We start from the raw sequence: 21521 nt of genomic DNA, 5'->3' as shown, positions 1-21521 counted from the left end.
AGCAAACCCAGATTCATACCAAGTTACTCTACCATTTTTAGGTTATTGACCTCTGAACATCCCATAAATAGCAAAACAGAGCAATCCAAAAACAGTTGTACCTTTTCACTCTTGGCACAATTAGTGGCACTATTTCTCAGCAGTCTTTGAGGGTGCGTTAAATATCTCAGTTGGGTCTTGTACACAATGTTCCCATCTATTACCAACACCAGATTCTTACTAAATTACTGTACCATTATCAGGTTATTGACCTCTGAACTTGCCATAAATCGCAATATAGCAATGCAAAAACAGCTATGTACTGTTGTACTCAACCCAGACTCATTCTGAAAACGTAGTCCCGTGGAAGTTTCTGGAGACCGCGAAATACGTTCTGGGAGGCACATATTTGCGCAGTTTTTGTTCTCGCGTAAAGCCACCGGAGGCCACTGTCGAGTGACCATCTGTCTGACTGACTGACTGACTGAATGATTGACTGGGTGACTGGCCAATCGGCTGACCCACCCTCCTCTTCCTTTCCTAAACCCAACTGCCTTTACCGATTGACCCGCCCGTTCGCCCGTTTGCTTCCCTAAACCCGAGCAACGTTTTACAAAAGCTGTCCAGAAAAAGAAAAGCCCTTGTCTGATTTTGTCTACTTTTTCTTAGCAGATTTTTGTCTACCTTTTCACCACATTCTCACCCTGTTATGAACTCGTTCACTTTATTTTTTGGATTCTGTTATTGTCTTACCTGATTTCTGAAACCGCTGTTCTTCGGACTAGAACCGGATTGTCGGGTTGCCGCCGTTGTTGAGGTCAGCTCCTGTCTGCGTCTCAACTTTGCAGACGTACATGACGAGCTGCCGGTGAGCATGAAGACGAACGGCGTCACACCGCCCCGTAGCGTATGCTTAAAAAAACGAAATGCAGCCATACGTACCTCCGGCTAGATAAATCGCGTTCTCCATAAACGTCCGCGAGATTTTTTGAATGAGCTTTGGTTGAGTGCAATGGTACAGCTGTTTGTGCATTGCTGTATTGCGATTTATAGCAAGTTTAGAGATCAATAACCAGAAAAATGTACAGTAATGTGGTATGAATCTGGGTTTGCTGATAGATTGGAACATTGTCTACAAGACCTCAGTGAGATATTCAACGCACCCTTAAAGACTGCTGAGATATAGCGCCACCAATTGTGCAAAGAGTGCAATGGTACATAGCTGTTTTTGCCTTGCTGTATTGCGATTCATGGCAAGTTTAGAGATCAATAAGCAGAAAAATGTACAGTAATGTGGTATGAATCTGGGTTTGCTGATAGATTGGAACATTGTCTACAAGACCTCAATGAGATATTTAACGCACCCTCAAAGACTGCTGAGGTATAGCGCCACCAATTGTGTCAAGAGTGCAATGGTACTTCGCTGTAAGCGATTTTTTTGCAAATTCAGAGGTCAATAACCTAAAATTGGTACAGTAATGTGGTATGAATCTGGGTTTGCTGATAGATTGGAACATTTTCTACAAGATCCCAGTGAGATATTCAACGCACCCTCATAGACTGCTGAGATATAGCGCCACCAAATGTGTCAAGAGTGCAATGGTACTTTGCTGTATTGCGATTTTTTGCAAGTTCAGAAGTCAATAACCTAAAATTGGTACAGTAATGTGATATGAATCTGGGTTTGCTGATAGATTGGAACATTGTCTATAAGATCCCAGTGAGATATTCAACGCACCCTCAAAGACTGCTGAGATATAGCGCCACCAATTGTGCAAAGAGTGCAATAGGACTGTTTTTGCCTTGCTGCATTGCTATTTATGGCAAGTTTAGAGATCAATAACCTAAAATTGGTACAGTAATGTGGTATGAATCTGGGTTTGCTGATAAATTGGAACATTGTCTACAAGATGCCAGTGAGATATTCAACGCACCCTCAAAGACTGCTATGATATAGCGCCACCAATTGTGTCAAGAGTGCAATGGTACTTAGCTGTATTGCGATTTTTGGCAAGTTTAGAGGTCAATAGCCTAAAATTGGTACAGTAATGTGGTATGAATCTGGGTTTGCTGATAGATTGGAACATTGTCTACAAGACCTCAGTGAGATATTCAACGCACCCTCAAAGACTGCTGAGATATAGCGCCACCAATTGTGCAAAGAGTGCAATGGTACAGCTGTTTTTGCCTTGCTGTATTGTGATTCATGGCAAGTTTAGAGATCAATAACCAGAAAAATGTACAGTAATGTGGTATGAATCTGGGTTTGCTGATAGATTGGAACATTGTCTACAAGACCTCAATGAGATATTCAACGCACCCTCAAAGACTGCTGAGGTATAGCGCCACCAATTGTGTCAAAAGTGCAATGGTACTTCGCTGTAAGCGATTTTTTTGCAAGTTCAGAGGTCAATAACCTAAAATTGGTACAGTAATGTGGTATAAATCTGGGTTTGCTGATAGATTGGAACATTGTCTACAAGATCCCAGTGAGATATTCAACGCACCCTCAAAGACTGCTGAGATATAGCGCCACCAAATGTGTCAAGAGTGTAATGGTACTTTGCTGTATTGCGATTTTTTGCAAGTTCAGAAGTCAATAACCTAAAATTGGTACAGTAATGTGATATGAATCTGGGTTTGCTGATAGATTGGAACATTGTCTATAAGATCCTAGTGAGATATTCAACGCACCCTAAAAGACCGCTGAGATATAGCGCCACCAATTGTGCAAAGAGTGCAATGGTCCATAGCTGTTTTTGCCTTGCTGTATTGCGATTTTTGGCAAGTTTAGAGGTCAAGAACCTAAAATTGGTACAGTAATGTGGTATGAATCTAGGTTTGCCGATAGATTGGAACATTGTCTATAAGACCCCAGTGAGATATTCAACGCACCCTCAAAGACTGCTGAGATATAGCGCCACCAATTGTGCAAAGAGTGCAATGGTACTTAGCTGTATTACAATTTTTGGCAAGTTCAGAGGTCAATAGCCTAAAATTGTTAAAGTAATATGCTATGAATATGGGTTTGCTGATAGATTGGAACATTGTCTACAAGACCTCAGTGAGATATTCAACGCACCCTCAAAAACCGATGAGATACAGTGCCACCAATTGTGCCAAGAGTGCAATGGTACATAGCTGTATTGCGATTAATGGCAAGTTTAAAGGGTCAATAACCAGAAAATGGTACAGTAATGTGGTATGAATCTGGGTTTGCTGATAGAGGGGAACATTGTCTACAAGACCTCAGTGAGATATTCTACGCACCCTCAGAAACTGCTGAGATAAAGCATCACCAATTGTGCAGAGTGCAATGGTACATACCTGTTTTTGCCTTGCTGTATTGCGATTTATGGCAAGTTCAGAGGTCAATAACCTAAAATTAGTAGAGTAAATTAATATGAATCTGGGTTTACTGATAGATGGGAAGATTGTCTACAAGACCCAAGTAAGATTTTCAACGCACCCTCAAAGACAGCTGAGATACAGCGCCACCAATTGTGCCAAGAGTGCATTGGAACAAAACTGTTCTGCTGTGTCAAAATTAACTAGTGGTACCTAGCCTGAAAATGCTAGTGTTTAATTTGTGTATAATCTTATTTCTGGTGTTGTGATAGACAAGTACAATATGTATAAGCTTCTTGTAATTTTTTAAATAAAATACCAACAATAAGCTTAATAATAATAATAATAGAATTAATAATAATATTATTAATATTTTTTATTTTTATCATTTATATTAATATTAGTAGTATTAGTACTGTTAAATTTATGTAAATTTGTATAGGTATATAGTTAATTTGTATATATATATATATATATATATATATATATATATATATATATATATATATATATATACACACACAGGGCCGACATGGTGGCGATGTGGGTAGCACTGTCGCATCACAGCAAGAAGGTTGCTGGTTCGAGCCTTGACTTGGTCAGTTGGCCTTTCTGTTTTTGCATGTTCTCCCCGCTTTCACGTGGGTTTCCTCTGGGTGCTCGGTTTCCCCCACAGTCCAAAGACATGCAGTACAGTTAAATTGGGAAGGCTAAATTGTCCATAGTGTACGACTGTGGATGTTTCCCAGAGATGGGTTGCAGCTGGAAGGGCATCCGCTGCATAAACCATGTCCTGGAGAAGTTGGCGGTCATTCCGCTGGGGCGACCAAAGTTTAATAAAGGGAACAAGCCGAAAAGAAAATGAATGAATACATATACATACACTTAAATAAACACAGACACAGGAAAATGTATTGTGTACTGTGTATGAATATATATATATATATATATATAGAGAGAGAGAGAGAGAGAGAGAGAGAGAGAGAGAGAGAGAGACATATTTTACACACATATTTATAAATAGGTACATATTAATAAATTTTTATAAGGTATATAGATTAATTGGCATTTATTTTAGTACAATATGTATAAGTGCATTGTAAAATATTTTTATTTCACTACTACTATTACTACTAATAATAAAAATTAATAATAATAATAATTCTTAATATTATTAATAATAATAATAATAAATCATTATTATTAAATGATTATGTATTGGCATCTTTATTTTGTGTAAATTTATAACACAAACATACTTTTATTATCTTTAGTGTTAAACATTTTTAATGTGAACACACACACACACACACACACACACACACACACACACACACACACACACATAGTTTATAGTACACACATACATAGTATGTAGTAGGCACACAAATACATAAAAGTTAAAAATAAAACATTAAATGAATATGCAAAAAACTTGGCATATAGCACCTCCAACTGGGCATTTATTGAAATGACTGTATTTTGACCGTTTTTAGGTCTGTCTTCTCAATGGGATAGAATTATAAATATTTATACATATGCAGACGCGTGTATAGACGTATACTATTAACCTGTTGTGTAATATTAGAGAGAACATGGTACAGTATTCAATTATGCAATAGCTCATTCAGTTCAATTCACATTTATTTGTATAAGGTGTATAAAAAGGTGTATAAAAAGGTGTATAAGAAGTGCATTGTCTGTTCTTTGAAACAACAGGTTTAACAAAACTTGAATTGTATTTACAGGCGTGGGTGTCAGAAAAAGCTACTGAAATCTAATACAAATTGTATTTGCAGATAAAACATATGCATTAACTTTTACAACTTGAATTAATAAAACAATTATTTTGTATCTAAAATCCTTGCTGAGGCAGGCACTGTCTATTCATAGGTGGGTCATGTGAAGTCTTCATAAAGGACTATTTCTGAAAAAAAAACAGAAATATATTGTACTCAAACGATGGCACTGTCAATAATTAATCAATGATGCAATTAGATTTCATGCTTGCAGCCCGTTTTCTATCTTATATCAGTTTCATTTAGCATTTTTCATTTTTCAAAAAGGAACATAAATAAACACGGTCCCTGAGATGAGCGCGAATAAGAAGCTGAAAAACGGAAGCGTCGCGGTTTTTAAGGTGGACCGCATAGCGTCAATAAGAAGCTGCGAATAAGAAGCTGGATTCAGCCTCGTGCTGTTTGTTTATGGAGCTCCGTGCTAGAGTTCTGCTCCCGCGATTTATTCGGAAATTTATTCCCGCGCCGCAGAAATCTGGCGCGGGGAGAGAGAGAGAGAGAGAGAGCGAACGAACGAACGAGCTTTGTGTACTTTGTGCTGTGTGTGTGTTTTGATACAGACAGCTTGGCTGTCTGGACTGTATACTGGGTGATATTTGGTTGTGTTCTCCGCTCTAGCGGGACCGGGCGCGGCGGGCAGAAAACGGAGCGGGTTCTCAGGCTAAAACCTGGCGGGTGCGGGCTGAAGCGGGAGCGTTGTCATCCGGAGGTGTGTGTGTGTTTTTGTGTGTGTGTGGTATGGCGAGTACACGACTGTCTCCTTCGTTCGGTTATCCGTGGCACTATCCACTCGCCATAGTGTGGCAGCTAAAGTCCACTTCTACACTATCGAGCGTGTATGAACTGTGATTACTTTTTAAATTGCTGATTAGCTATTGGCCATTTCCCTCTCTGACTGAAGGCAGTCGACCAATCGCGACAGACTGTCATCGGCCCAATCAGCGCAGATTAGCTTCGCGCTAAGGAGGGGTTTGGGAACAAATGAATCACTGGACGATTCATACAGGAGTCACTGGGATAATTAGATAAAAATAAATGCAGATTATAAGACCATGAAAGTGTTTTTTGACCTTGCATGCATATTAGACTGTTGTTGGAGACCCTTACAACCAAGATATGACCTTATTTCATGTATAATATGGGCTCTTTAAAAAAAGTTTTCAAAACTGTACATTTAATTTGACTTTTGTTAAATGTTTTATTGAGATGTTTTGCTGGTGATTGGATTGGCTCACATGAATAGCTTTACATGGACAAATGATTTAAGACCTACACAACCATATTTGAGTAAATTTAAAACTTTTTAAGGCCTGAAATTTTGTTATTGATTTTTTTTTTTACTTTTTGAGACCCCGCGGACACCCTAAAATATCTGACCAGCTGATCACATATCAGCAACGTGTAGACGTGGTCAAAACATGACATGTGATTGTGATTGAATGTGATTTATGTTGCCTTATACTATTTCAGACAATGCACTGGAATTTTTCAGCCATTACTGGCAGATAAAAAAATACTTGTACATAACAGAGATCAGAAACGAAATCAAGCTTATAGAAAGGCAAAAGTAACTCAAATACCACTCGCTACAAACAAACGATTGCCGAAGATCTCAAAAGTTCTAACCAAACAATCAAACTTTGGAAGTGATGAACCACACTGGCTGCCTCTCGTGTCTTTTTTATGAACAACCTAACTGTATGAATCCATCCTGCCTTGTATAATAGGATCAGACTGGTGTAATGTGTCAACGACGGCAAATTATGGGTGCTTGACCCTCTAATTAACGCTTGATCTCTTCAAAGGATGTCAAAACAAGATGTGCGTGGGGGTCTGCCCTTTAAATAATAGGAAAATGGTTTGCACTGATATCTCTTAAATAATAATAATTATGTATAATTAATAATAAAATTGTATATTCACAGCCCCTGTAAACTGGTAGATCTAGCCTACCGAAAGACTACCCAATCAGTTCAAATTTTTGGTGAAGTAACATAGGTTTCAATCTACATATAAGCATGGCTGGTATAAGTTTCTGACAGTATGATAACCTTGGATAAAAATATCACGTTATCACAGTATTGTGTTTACTGCGGTAAAATAATGTTTTTTAATTACTTTTTCCTCATTAAACACAATATATTACATTTTAGGAATGATTTAAAATATTTTGGAACAGTAAATGTGAGGCTACATAATTAAAATAAACCATTGAATTCTATCTTTATTAGTTTCAAAAACACAGATTTCCTTACAACACATGAAAAAAAAAACTATAGACCTTAGAAATGGTATAACAAAGCGTTTTTGCGGTTTTAATATCCTGACACTTTCGAACCTTGGTAAACCTTGAAACCGGTTATCGCCCCTTGCCTATCTACATATAACTTAATTAAAGTAAAATCTGACTCATGGTGTGTATAAAATATGCTCATATATCGCACATGGAAGTTAAAGTAAAACAGTAAGGGTCTTTCATGGAAAAACATTTATCAGAGCAGGAATGCAAACTTTTCACTGTTCGTCAAAATTCACTCTTTTATATCATAAATAGGTTTTAGTCAACGTATAAGTAATACACTGGATATCAGGGATATTGTGATTGCACATTTTAAGTACCAATTGAGCGTTGGTCAGTACCTGGATGGGAGACCACATGGGAAAACTAGGTTGCTGTTGGAAGTGGTGTTAGTGAGGCCAGCAGGGGGCACTTAACATGTGGTCTGTGTGAGTGCTAAAGCCCCAGTAAAGTGAAGGGGACGCTATAGTGTCAGTGAGTGCTGTCTTAAAAATTAAAAATGTTTAATTTCAAAAATTCCATGGCACTTGTCTTAAAGAATAGGGGTGTAATCCTGATGTCCTGGCCAGGTTTCCTCCATCTGCCCTTATGACCTCCCAATCATCCCCATCCACCAAATTGGCTCTATCACTGTCTCTCCACTCCACCAATAGTTGGTGTGTGGTGAGCGCACTGGCGCCGTTGTCCTATGGCTGCCGTCGTATCATCCAAGTGGATGCTGCACACTAGTGTTCGTGTGAAGAGACCTCCCTCATGATTGTGAAGAGCTTTGGGTGTATGGCCATACACAATAAATGCGCTATATAAATACACATTACATTGTTTAAGCTCTACAGCCAACCAGAGTATTGTTACTTACCCTATCCATCCCTTTATGACCACAGCTCACCAACTTGTGATGGCTACTTCCAGAAGCATAACACAGGATTCATGAACATCACAATGAGTCACTAATGACTGATGATTGTTGATTAAGTGAACTGTTTATCACTTTTAACACAAACTTGAATGTTTTTTTTTAAAGTTCATTAACAACTCGGCTCTATAAATAGTACACAGTAGTTGGAACATGTTTTTTAATCCCACACATTAGTGACAAGGTCAAACTCATTCTTAACACATCTGTGACTCGTAGGACTAAATAAGCCTGAGGTTATTTTGGGATCTTCAGTTAACTCTTTAATCAATCAAATGTTGTCCTGGCAAAGGTGAGCTGCTCTTCTTGCTCTTCTAGAGTAACAAAACAAGAATATAAAGATGACCACCGCGATTGCAAAAGATAAAGGCACACTGATAATCACAATATTCCTGATTGTGCTGCTGGAATACACTTTTCTTGAGCTAGTGAGGTTAGCAAACCGGCTCTCAGGGATTTCCCAGTGAATCAGACCTTGAGCGAAGTCTAAACTCAGATCTTTAGGAGACAACACCTTCACGCCTTTGTACATCCTCTTCACTCTTCGTTTACCGGTGTCCAGTACATCACAGCGATACGTCCCAGAGTCCTCCTCTCTGAGAGGGTCTAGCACCACCTTGTCCAGGCTAAGGGCTTCATAACGGGTGAATAAGGAATCATCGGTGGTGATGATGGCAAATGCAAAGCGCCAAGACACTACAAAGGAAAAGCGACCCATGGCTTCCATCACCTCCTCCAAGCAATCGAGCACCAGTCGCCGACCAACAGTAGCGGTTTGGGTCTTTAGGCCACACTGCCAGGAGTCCAGGCAGCTTATGGTCCTCAGCTTGCAGGAACTTGTGGAGATGTTTCTGGTCACTCCAATAGGACAGAGTTCTTGAGTTAGGAGGCCGAGTCCACAGGTAACACTGCAGGGGAAGCTACGTGAGACAACCCAGGTGTGGATCTGCTCCAGTTCTTGCAGTTCAGCTTGGCTTAAAGTGCTACACTGACTGTCGGAGAACAGCGACGTCCAGAGCATTAAGACCAGCCAAAGTGTGGAGAGAGCCATTACTGTGACACAGAAGAGGAGCAATAGTCTAGCCAAGCTGTCAGTAGATTTTCAGTATGACAGTGTCTTTTAATAAATTATTTATCATATTTTTATTTAAAATTAACCGTTTGCAAGAAAATGTAATTGTTTGCTTTTTATCTAATTATTTGTTTTAAAATTTAAGTATTCATATTTTAAATTAGTTTTTGCCTTAGAAAATGGAAATATTGAGAAATGTGAAAAATTTACAATACAAACAAATATAGTATTAGTTATAGGCCCACACAGAATGTTCACAGCAAATAATTACATTTATTTACGTATATTTATTTATTTTTAGTGGCTCTATTATATGAGATGCCAAACAAGTGCTTCTAATCTGATTTGCAATGTAAACCTTCAATAACAGTTTTATGCTTATGCTTTATGTGTTGTTTTCAGCTCCTATAATCTCAAAATCATTCCATATACAATACCGGTCAAAAGTGTGTGGTCAGTATAATTTTTATATGTTTTAAAATAAGCTTATCCTGCTGACCAAGGCTGCATTTATTTAATCAAAAATACAATACAAATTGTAAAACTGTGAAATGTGATTGCACTATAAAATAACTGTTCAAAGTAGTTTATCATTTCATTTATTCATTTATTACAGGAGTTTTAAAGATGAATTTTCAGCTTCATTACTAAGTCTTCAGAGTCACATGATCCTTCAGAAATCACTCTAATATTAATTAATATCATTATAACTATTATTATTATTAATGGTATTAGTAATAAAAGCAATAATGACAAGAGTAATAATTTCATTTAAAACTACATACAATAAGAAAGCAGTTATTTATATTTTTATAAATATTTAACAATTTAACATTTCTTTACATAAATGCCTCCCTGATTAACAGAATAACTAAAAAAAAAAAAAAAACATGAAAAAAACTGACCCCAAACTTTTGACTGGTAAGTTAACTTGGTGTATATCTTCAGATATCTTCATGGCAAGTCAGGGTTCTGAAATAGCATGTATGACGTTACTGTTAAATATCTTGTTCAACATGTATCCTTTCAGCAGATTTAAATTAATATTTAATTAAATATTAAATTCCTTTTTCGTCTTTTAATAATCTTTAGTATACAGTAAAGTTAAATTTTAAGCAAACAAATTTAAAAAACAAATGTTTGTTCCATAATTATGCTCCAAACTGTTTTATCGCACTTATTATTAGGACTATAAGATTAAAAATATTTGTTATATTGAATAATTTATCAATCAGAAAAAAGAAAATGTGGATATTATTACCTCATTTGATACTTGTCAACCGTCAACTGTCGATTCTGATTTCCTTCAAAACATCATCTGTGAAAAAAAAACGTCACGTGTGTACGTTCATCGATTGATCTGGTCAGGTCGTTTAAAATAATAGAGGTGAGGAAATTAAGCTATAATTATTAATTAAAACATATATTATTTGTTTAAAATATATATTTTAAGTGAGTTATAATCTCAGACGGACAAAAAGTCAGAGTTTTTGTTATGTTGCCTTTTGCCGCCACAAGATGGCGGTCGGTCACAGAACATTTGACAGAGTGATTACGCTACCGGTTTGGTTGAAGTAACAAATTTATTGATTGTATTTACATGTTTGTCACCTATATTTGTTTAAGTTTTCGGTAAAAAGTAATATTTAAGTCACACCAAAGCAAACAATGACAACTTTAGACTTCTCTAGTATGTTTAGTTAGTGTGGGCAGCCAAGTAAAGCAGGACCAGCGGTTATTGACACCTCTCAAATGTCGCACAGCTATGAAATGCTTGGAGCTGAACGACTCCTGTGGGGTAAAGTGATTCAAACCAGGCCAAAGACTCATTCCTAACCTTTACGTTTTTGTCCATTCATTTGGTGGAGTCTGGTGGTTTAGTGGCCAAATATTTTAGTGTGAGAGCGATGAGAACTTGACTCTAGTCTTTTGTGATGGTGTAAACAGGATGTGGACAGGCACTGATGGCTGATTGTCATGCTGAGGATGCATCACCTCAAGGGCACACACGGTATGAACAAAGCCTCGACAACCTTCTGTACATCAGAACAAACAAACTAACATTTACAGAGACAGTTCAACCATTTCTGTCACCATTTACTCCCTTTCTTGTTAACTAAAGTGACTTCTGTGTGGACACAGAAACAAAAATGATAGTTCTGGTAATTAATATTAATAGCCTATGTATATTTACCAGAATACCCCATGTGTTTTAAAATGACAGATTTAGACTGTTAAGACTTATTTTAACAAAATGAAGTTCTAATGGCTTTAATGATTAAAATAAACAGTGGAAGCTGACTGCAATGATCATGTCATTTGCGTCACTACCATTGTAATTTTGACGGTAGGTGATCTGACTACTTTTCATCTACAGTTTTATATTCATATTAGTTTTATATTCACAGTTATTTCAACATATTTGTATCCAGTGTAGTAGTTTAGACACCTGTTAGCCTGGATGCATGAAGTGTGTTCAGTAGGGTAAATTTCTTTGGCTCAACACCAGAGCTGGTCGTTTGTCTGGCTATTTAATATAGCCTATGGGAGGAACGTTTTTCCTCCTACTAAACTGCTTTGAAGTTGCTGGTGGTACCTACAGGTCAATACCATTTAAAACAAAATCTCAGGACAAACATGGATTTCAAAACAGCTTTATTGTAAACTATATATTTAAAGTTTAATCTATCAGAATAATTAATCATCTTATATTCATTCATTTTCTTTTTGGCTTAGTCTCTTTATTAATCTGGGATCACCACAGCAGAATGAACCGCCAACTTATCCAGCATATGTTTTTTGCAACGGATGCCCTTCCAGCTGCAACCCATCACTGGTAAATATCCATACACTCTCATTCACACACATACACTACGGACGATTTAGCTTACCCAATTCACCTGTACCACATGTTTTTGGACTTGCGCCATCGTGCTGCGGCTGCTGCCCCTAATCATCTTATATCAATACGTATTAAATCTCTGCATAGTATAATTTTTAAAATAAATTTTTAATTCACCAAGTGAATATAACTTCAAATGTTTGCTTTAATTTAACAAGTGCCTCATTACAACATGCAAATTAATAAAACTAATTTGAGAGGTAAAGACATGTTCAATGGTTTGGCGATCAGAGTATGATCAGTAAAGGCTCTCACAGATCCCCTGTAAGGAAGAACCATAATTCTCCCATAAAATCATTAAAAATGTTTATTTACTGAAATCATTGTGCCCGTTTGAGATGGTCTTTGAACAACTGTTTCAAAGTTTTGAATCTTCATAAAGTTATAAATAGACTAAAGCAGAACATACAAATCTCATTTTTTATTAAATAATCTCTTGTGGTTTGAAAATGAAAGATAATAGTCAATATCATAATTCAGTTGGTTGCACTGATTTTGATTTATTCATCCAAAAATGACCAAATAATGACATTCAGTATATTATACAGCTAATTCTGCTTTTCTGACTTGACTCTAATGCTGTATTTTCTGTTATGGAAAAAACATTACTAAACATGGCAGGGATAGGGAGTCCTGGACTATGTTAAATAATACTCCTTTTCTAAAGCCTTTATCACAATGATTCCGACAAATACACTGTTAATACCCAAGATCATTTGATTTTGGCTCATTCACACTGCCAGTGATTTAATGGAATCTGTGCATGTGTTCATGCAGAACCTGAAACTCACTGACTCTGCTTCAGTCAAGTTGGACATTTATCATTTATTATCCTTCAGCTTAGTCCCTGAATTATCAGGGGTCTCTATAGCGGAATGAACCGCCAACTACTTTCTCACATGTTTTACACAGCAGATGTGCTTCTAGCTGCAACCCAGCACAGTGCTGGGAAACACCGATACACTCCCTCATTCACAGACACGTGGACATTTTTTGTGAATGCTGTTTTTAAATAGGGTATATGCACAGCTGCTGTTTCTTCTCATACTGATAAACTTCCGGTGAACGGTTAATGTGACTTTTTCAATTTTATATGGTTCCTTTTAAAGCATCGATGTTGTAATATTATTAAAATATAATCAATTAAATAGACTTAAGCATTTATTTAGTTGTTCATGTGTAAAACAAGATGAAAATCCGTTCACACGCACATACTCGTAAGGATCAGCAGGCTAGCGCAGAAACTTCATTGAAATTGCTGGGGTAAAATAAATTTTCATATTTTAAAGACATGGTGTGGAAAAATTTAATTTAATGCAGTACTTCTTGTACATTCTAAGACCCATTTTGTATTGCATATTAATTAGGCAGTTAAGATCATTGATTTTTAAAGAAAAAATGCGCCAATTTTGTAACAACATACAGTTTACCGGAAGCGTTTGACCCAGGTTACTGCAAAATTAAAAGTTCTTCTGCATATAGCGCATTAGCTGCTCAAATAAGTTGCATGAGTAGGCCTACATCATGTTCGACACATCATTTATGGCACTGGTTCTGGCTTTTGTTCACACAGCACTCGTTCTGGGACTGATTACTGCATTTTTACTAGGTCTCTAACCAAATCCCTTGACATGTTTGTGTTCACACAGAAGGCAATCCAGCAATTTTCTGGCAATTTCCCAGAATCAATAAGCAGTGTGAAAGGGGCTTAGTAGATTTATCTCTAGAGTCATCATCTCATGTAAGTTAACATCATTTTGATGTTCAAAAAGTACTGCTGTTTTTATTTTTGTGAAACCCTTAAAATGAGCATATACATTAGCCTACAATAAGAACATCAGACAATGTACCAGAGATGAAAATGAGCTTTCTTCTCAGATCCCCATCAAAAGATATGAAGGGGTATCAGTTTATCAAACTGATGACGTTTTTGATCAAGCGGTGCAACTTACAGACGGTGCCTAAGCGGCAGACTCGCTTCTCTCTCTCCACAGCTCTCACAACACTTTTCATGTAGTCCACACTGAGCACTCGTGCACTCGCTTCATCGGCTTTTACTGCACAGTTTAGCCAGTGATTTAACTGTGACTGATCGTTTCACGTGCACTCCTCTTTTTTTCCACATCACTTCGCTTCTCTGACCACTTTCTTCATTTACACCGCAGGCACCAGGTTACTTTTCTGGTCTGACTTTTTTTTAAACGGAAGATGTTTTTAATGAGATGCAAATTGCGCTGCGGTTGACTCCGATGTTGCGCGTCGCTACTTTTACAGAAGTTTCTTTAGTTTCAGAATAACATTTTCCCCTGCCGCATCCTGGCGCGAGGTTGCGTGCAGCGCGCTACGGATTAAATGGATTAATTACCACATCTTCACCTCAGTTTTCAAACAACTGGTTTATATCGAGTTTGTTTGGAGGCGCTTAACTCAACGGGTTTTTAAAAATGAGCGAAATAAACACTGAGGAGGACAATCAACATGAAAACGAGTGTCTCAGTGGCAAGGACTCGGACCGTCAGCTTCGCCTGAGACTGTGCGTTTTAAATGAGATATTGAACACCGAACGGGATTACGTGAGAAACTTGACATTTCTGCAGTCGGTAAGTGGACTGGGTTTGATCCAAACTTCTCTTAAGTGTTGTAGTTTGGACGCACATGTGTCTGGTTACATGTTACGGTCGCGCGGTTATTGTTACAGTCTCGTTTACAGGCTCATAAACTGGAGATAACGGGCACTGGGGAAGCTGTCAGGCAGTGTTTTAGTCACTGTAACGTACTGTCGTCAAGAAAAGAGGAAGAGGGAGAATACGTGATACATGCAGCTTTTCCAAACCAAATACTGTTTGCTAGGTTATTTTTAAGTGCCATTTTATTCATAACAAACATGAAGGGGTTGTTTTGTAGAGGGACTTCGTAGGGGTTTTGTTTATGATGCTTTGCAAGCATGTCAGTGTTGTTGGTCCAGAGAGTGTTTTAACTTCGCATTTCCCAGCATTGTTTTTCTTTATGCTTTTACAGATCTACAAGTAAAACTCAAATGCCATTGTTGATTTATTTAATTAAAATACTTTTTTTTCTTAGAAATATTAATAATGGTAGCAATAACACAAACACAATTTTCTAAAACTTGCATTTGAATGTTTTCACATATTTGTAGTCTTTCAGTTGAAAGACAATCACATTAATGTTTTAAGTTATGATCTGTCATTACTGAAGTGTTTTTATATGCAATATAAGCATTGGAGAATATATTTTGTTATTTCATACACCCAGATTTCAACTTCATCAATGCATTGCATTTATTGCTTTCATTTTTTTAAATATGGAAATGACAATATTATTTACATTAAGCTATGTTAACCTTGATTTAATAGGTCTTGATTCTTTACACACACCTCTTGTTCGGAATCGCTTCATCGATTGAATTACTGTAATGTGTGTTTTTGGGTGTACTTTAGAGATGACTATGAAGAGATGACTATAAAGGGTGAACACTTTCATATCGAGAAACCAGAGTCTGTCACTTTTGCTATCCTATTTGTCTAGGCTCTAGCAAAAAGTGTATTTCCTTGTCATGTGCCATTTCCTTTTATGTCTCGTAAAATCAGCATTGACTGAGAGGTGGGATTTTTTACTATTTTGGCCTGTAATCCCCTACAATTTTCAGTACACTTGTTTTGTTTTTTCTTTTGATAAGACCAGCTTGTGCTCATCAGCATACAGTCCCGCTCAGAGCAAACATGTGTCCCAGTGACGCCCCTCCCAGACAATCACTGACCCTCCACGGTATTTCAATGCTCTGAGAAGTGATAATAATGTATGTTAACAAGTAAAAACAAACACAGAAAGACTTTGAAATCTCCAGATTGTTAGTTGGCATACTTGACAAGTGTTTTCTTGCTCTCATTAGCATCAGATCATGACATAGCACGCCTGAATTTTAGCAGAGACAATCATGAACCCATACATATTCATCTTTTCATTCACCGATAAGGCTTATAAAAGTATTTAAGCACTGATACGATGGATAACCTAAAAAATGAAAACCTGCTGTTTGCTCATCTTGAGATTAAGGTGATTTTTTTTTTTCTTCTGCAGAAAGACTTTAGCTGAAAACGAAGTCATCTGTGGTTCGTAAACTGCAAGTCAATAGAATGTGATACAGACCATTTGCCAAGGCTGTGTATTAAAGATAATAATGTTATAAATGATTATACCATTTCTTTCACTGACTGTTTCACTTCTTAAGATCTCAATGTATTGTCAGGAGCCACAGATATTCTAGTTTTGCCTGTATGTTTACATGTTTTCATTCCAAAATGTAAGGTTTCAGCTAAATTGTCTATAATGTTCTGCTAAGGCTGCACGATACTGATAAAATATGCAGTTTGCTTTAATCTTGTTGAGAATTGCGATGAAGATTTTTCTTATGATGTAAAATTTCCCTAGAGAAATGCTTTTTTTATTTGCTATTTTAAAACAATGATTTAATTCAGGTAATGATTGTATTAAATAAACAATTAATATATGATTTTTCTGATGTAACTGAATCTAAAAAAACTGTCAAGGTGCAAACATTTACTTTAAAATGTTATAAATGAGTATAGAAAAGTCCAGATCCGATCACGTGATCGCAAATCGGGCCCGAACACTAGGTTTTAGACTCTTATCGGAATCGGACCTTACCTTCCGATCAGGACTCGAATATATATGTATATATATATTCCTATTATTTTTTACGCATCTACAGTTATGCGGTGGCAGAGTTAGACCTCTTTATTGACTTTACACAGAAACAGCAACGCGTGTGGCATGACGTTATTGGTTAAATGTTGGCAAAGTAAAACACGATAGCCGCTTGAAGCGGAAAGCGCGGGTATGTCCATGGTCTGGAGGTATTATAAAGTTGATAACGATGACATTGCCACAACAGACTGTGAGATATGTAAACTTGGGATTGCCTGTTGGGTATTTTAAGTTAATGTGCCATTTGTTTTTATATTAGATTTTCTTTCTTTTATATTTACTGTTGCACTAAAGTAGTTCAAGCTACCTTACAGAAGTGCTCTGTTTGATAACTTGTTGAATGTTAAAATATTAATTACATAAAAATAAGGATTACATAAAATAAGGAACATCCTGGATCCGTTTCTTCACTCCTCTTTATTCTTAAGTATTATAAAAGTATCGGATCGGGTTTCGGTATCGGTAGATACTCAAAATCAAATGGCTGGCTCGAATTTAAGGACAAAAAAAATTAAATATCTGATCGAGACATCTCTAGAGAAAACCTTCACAGATATTCTGATTCTCATTGGCAGTTGTCATTTGTCTCGCTAGTCTCACCTCACGCCATGTTTTAAGTAAAAAGTCAACCAAATAAGTAAACTTACAGTAAATTAAGACATTTTTTTCCCACTGTAATTTCGAATTCCCAAATGCATTTCTTACATTCCACCCTCGTGCATTTTCCCTAGTTCAAAACCTCATAATCCAGGGATAAATTTAACAGGATCAAAAGGAACCGGAGAGGTTTTGCAAACATGCCAATGAGGGGTTAGCAGCCTTACAGTTATTAAACCAGTTTTATAACAGTCCCTCTTAATCATATTGGTTCGTTAAGCTCCAATACTACAGTGGCTTTGTGAAGAAGATGCCAATTGATGGCGTCAGTACTGTTCAGGGAAAGACACTGTTTCTGGTTTTTAGGGAGAGGATGAATTTTTGTCCTAGTTCTTGTTCTTTGCATATGGGAAGAATCATAGGCTCCTCTCATCTGCTGAGTCTCAGAGGGTTTGATCTCCCTAGCGGTGCATCTGATGTTATCTGATCTGGAAGCATTAAGTGAAGCGCGTCCAATCAAATTAGTCCCCACAGATGCACCTGACGGTCTCTCGTCAAGATGTGTTGACGCAGGTGAAGCGAAGCGGGCGGTGGTGCATCAGGTGAAAGAGAGAGGAAACCACTTCATCTTTCATTCTTTCTGTGTAAAAAAACAAGGCTGTGCTTGAGATCAATATCAAAGACGTCTGGCTTTCAACTCATGACGGCCATGCAAGGTGGTCTTTATTTTCTTTTGTCAGGGGCACAGCAAAGCCAAACATCACTTGCTGCCACTGTAGGAAGACTGTATAATTGCTTCATGAATTTGTTCAGATGTTTATGTTAGATCCCTGGAAAACTTTTATCAATCTGAAAGACTTCAGGACTGTCTTTGTTTGCACGCTGAATGTCTCCTTTTGCGTTTGTTTATCTGCGGAATTCAACAAGGACTCTCAAATAGATACTACAAAAGGACAGTGTCAGTTTCAAAGAAATAAACCAGGCTGTAATTTCATAAACGGCAGGCAGAACCAGAGATTCCCTTGAGAGTACTATTTAGGCATCGTGCCCAGATTTTTTCTGTCATTTTTGAATTTTAGATCAGAGATAAACAGATTTAGGGTCACATATTAATCCATAGATACTGAAAGTCCCTGCCTATAAAATTGCGAATTATGTCGTATTATCCAGTGACTGTCCATTTCACATCTACTTTGAGTGGCACTTAAAGAAGTGGTTTTCAGAAATTGATTTTATTAATTGTTCCCATGAGGGTCCTGTCGAATGGAATTTTGAAACTTGGTTGACAAATTGGCACAGAAAAAACTGTTGCTAAATGCTTTATTTCATTTCAAAGTAGGCATTTTAAATTAATTATTTATTATTGCTTTGATGTTTTGTATTATCTTTTTTTTGTTAATTGTTTTTACATTGGCAATTTTTTATATTTAAATAATCACTTTAAAATTTCTATTTATTTTTATTTACACATTTAAATGTAAATGTTAACATTTCATGTTTTATTATGGAATTAATAAAGTTTCTTATTTTTTATTGATTTTATATTCACACACACACACACACACACACACACACACACACACACACACACACACACACACACACACACACACACACATATATATTTATTTATTTTATTTTTTTTTTTAAAAAGTGGCATTTATTTGACCAAAAATTTTTGTTGGTTAATATTCCAAAGTGAATTTACAAACTAAATTTATATAGGGCTGAACGGTGGCGCAGTGGGTAGCATGTTCGCCGCACAGCAAGAAGGTCGCCTCAGCTGGGTCAGTTGGTGTTTCTGTGTAGGGTTTGCATGTTCTCCCTGTGTTTGCGTGGGTTTCCTCTGGGTGCTTTGGTTTCCCCCACAAGTTCAAAAACGTGGTATAGGTGAATTGGGTAGGCTTAATTGTTCGTAGTGTGTGTGAATGAGTGTATATGGTTGTTTCCCAGTGATGGGTTGCAGCTGGAAGGGCCTCTGCTGCGTAAAACATGTGTTGGATAAGTTGGGGGTTCATTTTGCCGTGGCGACCCCTGATTATAAAGAGACTAAGCCGAAAATAAAATGAATGAATGAACGAATTAAAATGCAGGAACATTTTTGTATTTAGTTAATGCATTGTAGGTGACTTGGTGGCACAGTGGGTAGCACTGTCTCCTCACAGCAAGAAGGTTAGTGGTTCGAGCCCCGGCTGAGCTAGTTGGCATTTCTGTGTGTTGTCTGTACTGTATGTTGAAAAAAATACCAATACAAATATGTTTTTTTTAATCATTGTTAATCTGAAGTCAAAAAGCAAGCTTTTAGTTCATCAAACATGTCACAGCATTTACAAGTCAATAGTTAATCCCTCTAGTTGCCTCCCATTTGACAGACATTCTAACCCATCAAGAAAATCTAATTACAAGGAAAGTTTCCCTGGAGCAACCTGAGGGTTAAATGTCTTTTTTAGGGGCAAAAAAAGTAGGAGGCTGGGATTTAATTACCTTTTCAGTTCCTAAATGTAAGAGCTTCAGTGTTTGCGTTTGACCAAGGATCCGCTTCCTGCGTTGGGTTGGGATCGGTGCCCCTCTGATGTCTTTGCTGCCAGTCCAGCTGTTGTTAATTCGTGTGGCCCAGCTGGGCTCCTGAGGACAAGAGCCTGTTCACCCAAACAGGATGGAGGAGCAGTGAGAGGAAGTAGACCTGGTGCTTCCTGCTTGCCCGATGATGTCTCTGTTTGAGTTCTTGCAGGAGGCAAGCGCAAGTGTAGGTTTTCTGGGTTATAAATAGCTTTATAGACCTGATCCTCGCTACAGTGTCACAACCAGCTACCCCAGCAGCCATATGGCTCAGCGGGGTACACGTCTGTGCTCACTAAACTATGGAAACAATCCTTGGCTTAAATAAACTGTGTTTAATGTGTAAGATGTAACTTCCATTGACAATTGTGAATCATACCTTAAGATTGTTTGTGCCTCTTTCAGTCTGCATGTCAAAGTACTACATGTTTATACCCAACTGACAGGACTGATATATTGTTCATTATTTGATATTTTTCAGTTAATGGCATTGACTGACAAGATTATCTGTTTGTTAGCTTTTATTTTGACAGTGCACAGGAATTTGCAGCGCCTTAGAGTATGAGATCAGATTGAGCTCAACTTTATTGATTAAACTTTATTAAACTGTATTTACTTATTTAAATACAAATTAATTTATTGACCAAAAAAGTTACGATTTAATAAAAGGCGCTGCATTTTCTCACAACACAAACAATTTACAAAAACGCACTGCATTTTCTCACAATGCAAACAATTTAATAAAAGGCGCTGCATTTTCTCACAACACAAACAATTTACAAAAACGCACTGCATTTTCTCACAATGCAAACAATTTAATAAAACGCGCTGCATTTTCTCACAACACAAACAATTTAATGAAACTCACTGCATTTTCTCACAACGCACACAATCTCCAAAAACACGCGGCATTTTCTCACAATGCAAACAATTTAATAAAATGGACTATGTTGTCTCACAACGCAAACAATTTACAAAAACGCGCTGCATTTTCTCACAATGCAAACAAATTATTGAAACGCAGTACATTTTCTCACAATGCAATCAGATTAATGAAACTCACTGCATTTTCTCACAACAAAAGCAATTTACAAAAATGTGCTGCATTTTCTCACGACACTTTCAAATAGCACAACAGAAATTTCTCAAGGGGACCCTAAAACATGACAGACTTGGCTAAACATAAGGGAATCAGGATGTTAAAATAAACAAACAAAGAAACTTACCTTTCAAACATCACCTGAAAAAATGCAGACATTTTATTATTTTTTGCATTGTGTTTTTAATGTGTTTGCATTGAGAGG

The 21521-nt window shown here is 37.1% G+C and overlaps 2 protein-coding genes and 1 long non-coding RNA gene across 9 annotated transcripts in view; 1 reads left to right on the top strand and 2 right to left on the bottom strand.

Moving 5' to 3' along the window:
- Nucleotides 1–21521, bottom strand: part of LOC147842649 (uncharacterized) — a 149389-nt gene that overhangs the window by 106388 nt on the left and 21480 nt on the right. The gene's annotated exons all lie outside the window — the stretch shown is intronic.
- Nucleotides 6473–10775, bottom strand: tmem81 (transmembrane protein 81). 2 transcript variants are annotated; one of them, XM_087262588.1, is made up of 3 exons: nt 10675–10770; nt 10319–10385; nt 8488–9394 (listed from the first exon to the last, which is right to left on the bottom strand). In XM_087262588.1, the coding sequence occupies exon 3, from the start codon at nt 9390–9392 to the stop codon at nt 8613–8615; it is 780 nt and encodes a 259-aa protein (XP_087118714.1). In that variant the 5' UTR covers nt 9393–9394; nt 10319–10385; nt 10675–10770; the 3' UTR covers nt 8488–8612. The 2 variants fall into 2 exon arrangements, with proteins under 2 accessions (NP_001429596.1, XP_087118714.1); NM_001442667.1 differs by lacking the exon at nt 10319–10385 and having other exon boundaries at nt 6473–9394; nt 10675–10775.
- prex1 (phosphatidylinositol-3,4,5-trisphosphate-dependent Rac exchange factor 1) overlaps nt 10699–21521 on the top strand; it is a 145993-nt gene continuing 135170 nt past the window's right edge. Inside the window, exons 1-3 of one of the 6 annotated variants that reach the window (XM_087264804.1) lie at nt 10702–10800; nt 11361–11424; nt 12150–12249. In XM_087264804.1, coding sequence (XP_087120930.1) covers nt 11378–11424; nt 12150–12249 — 147 coding nt within the window. In that variant the 5' untranslated portion in view covers nt 10702–10800; nt 11361–11377. Of the gene's footprint in view, nt 10801–10926; nt 11212–11360; nt 11425–12149; nt 12250–14330; nt 14916–21521 lie in introns of those variants that run through there. The other 5 variants (XM_087264802.1, XM_087264805.1, XM_087264806.1 and 2 more) reach the window with 5 other exon arrangements.

Source organism: Danio rerio, chromosome 8, assembly GCF_052040795.2.
Source record: "Danio rerio strain M-AB ecotype USA chromosome 8, GRCz13ab, whole genome shotgun sequence".
NCBI lineage: Eukaryota > Metazoa > Chordata > Actinopteri > Cypriniformes > Danionidae > Danio > Danio rerio.
The sequence above is the reverse complement of the archived record's forward strand: the minus strand, read 5'-3'. Positions and strand labels throughout refer to the sequence as shown.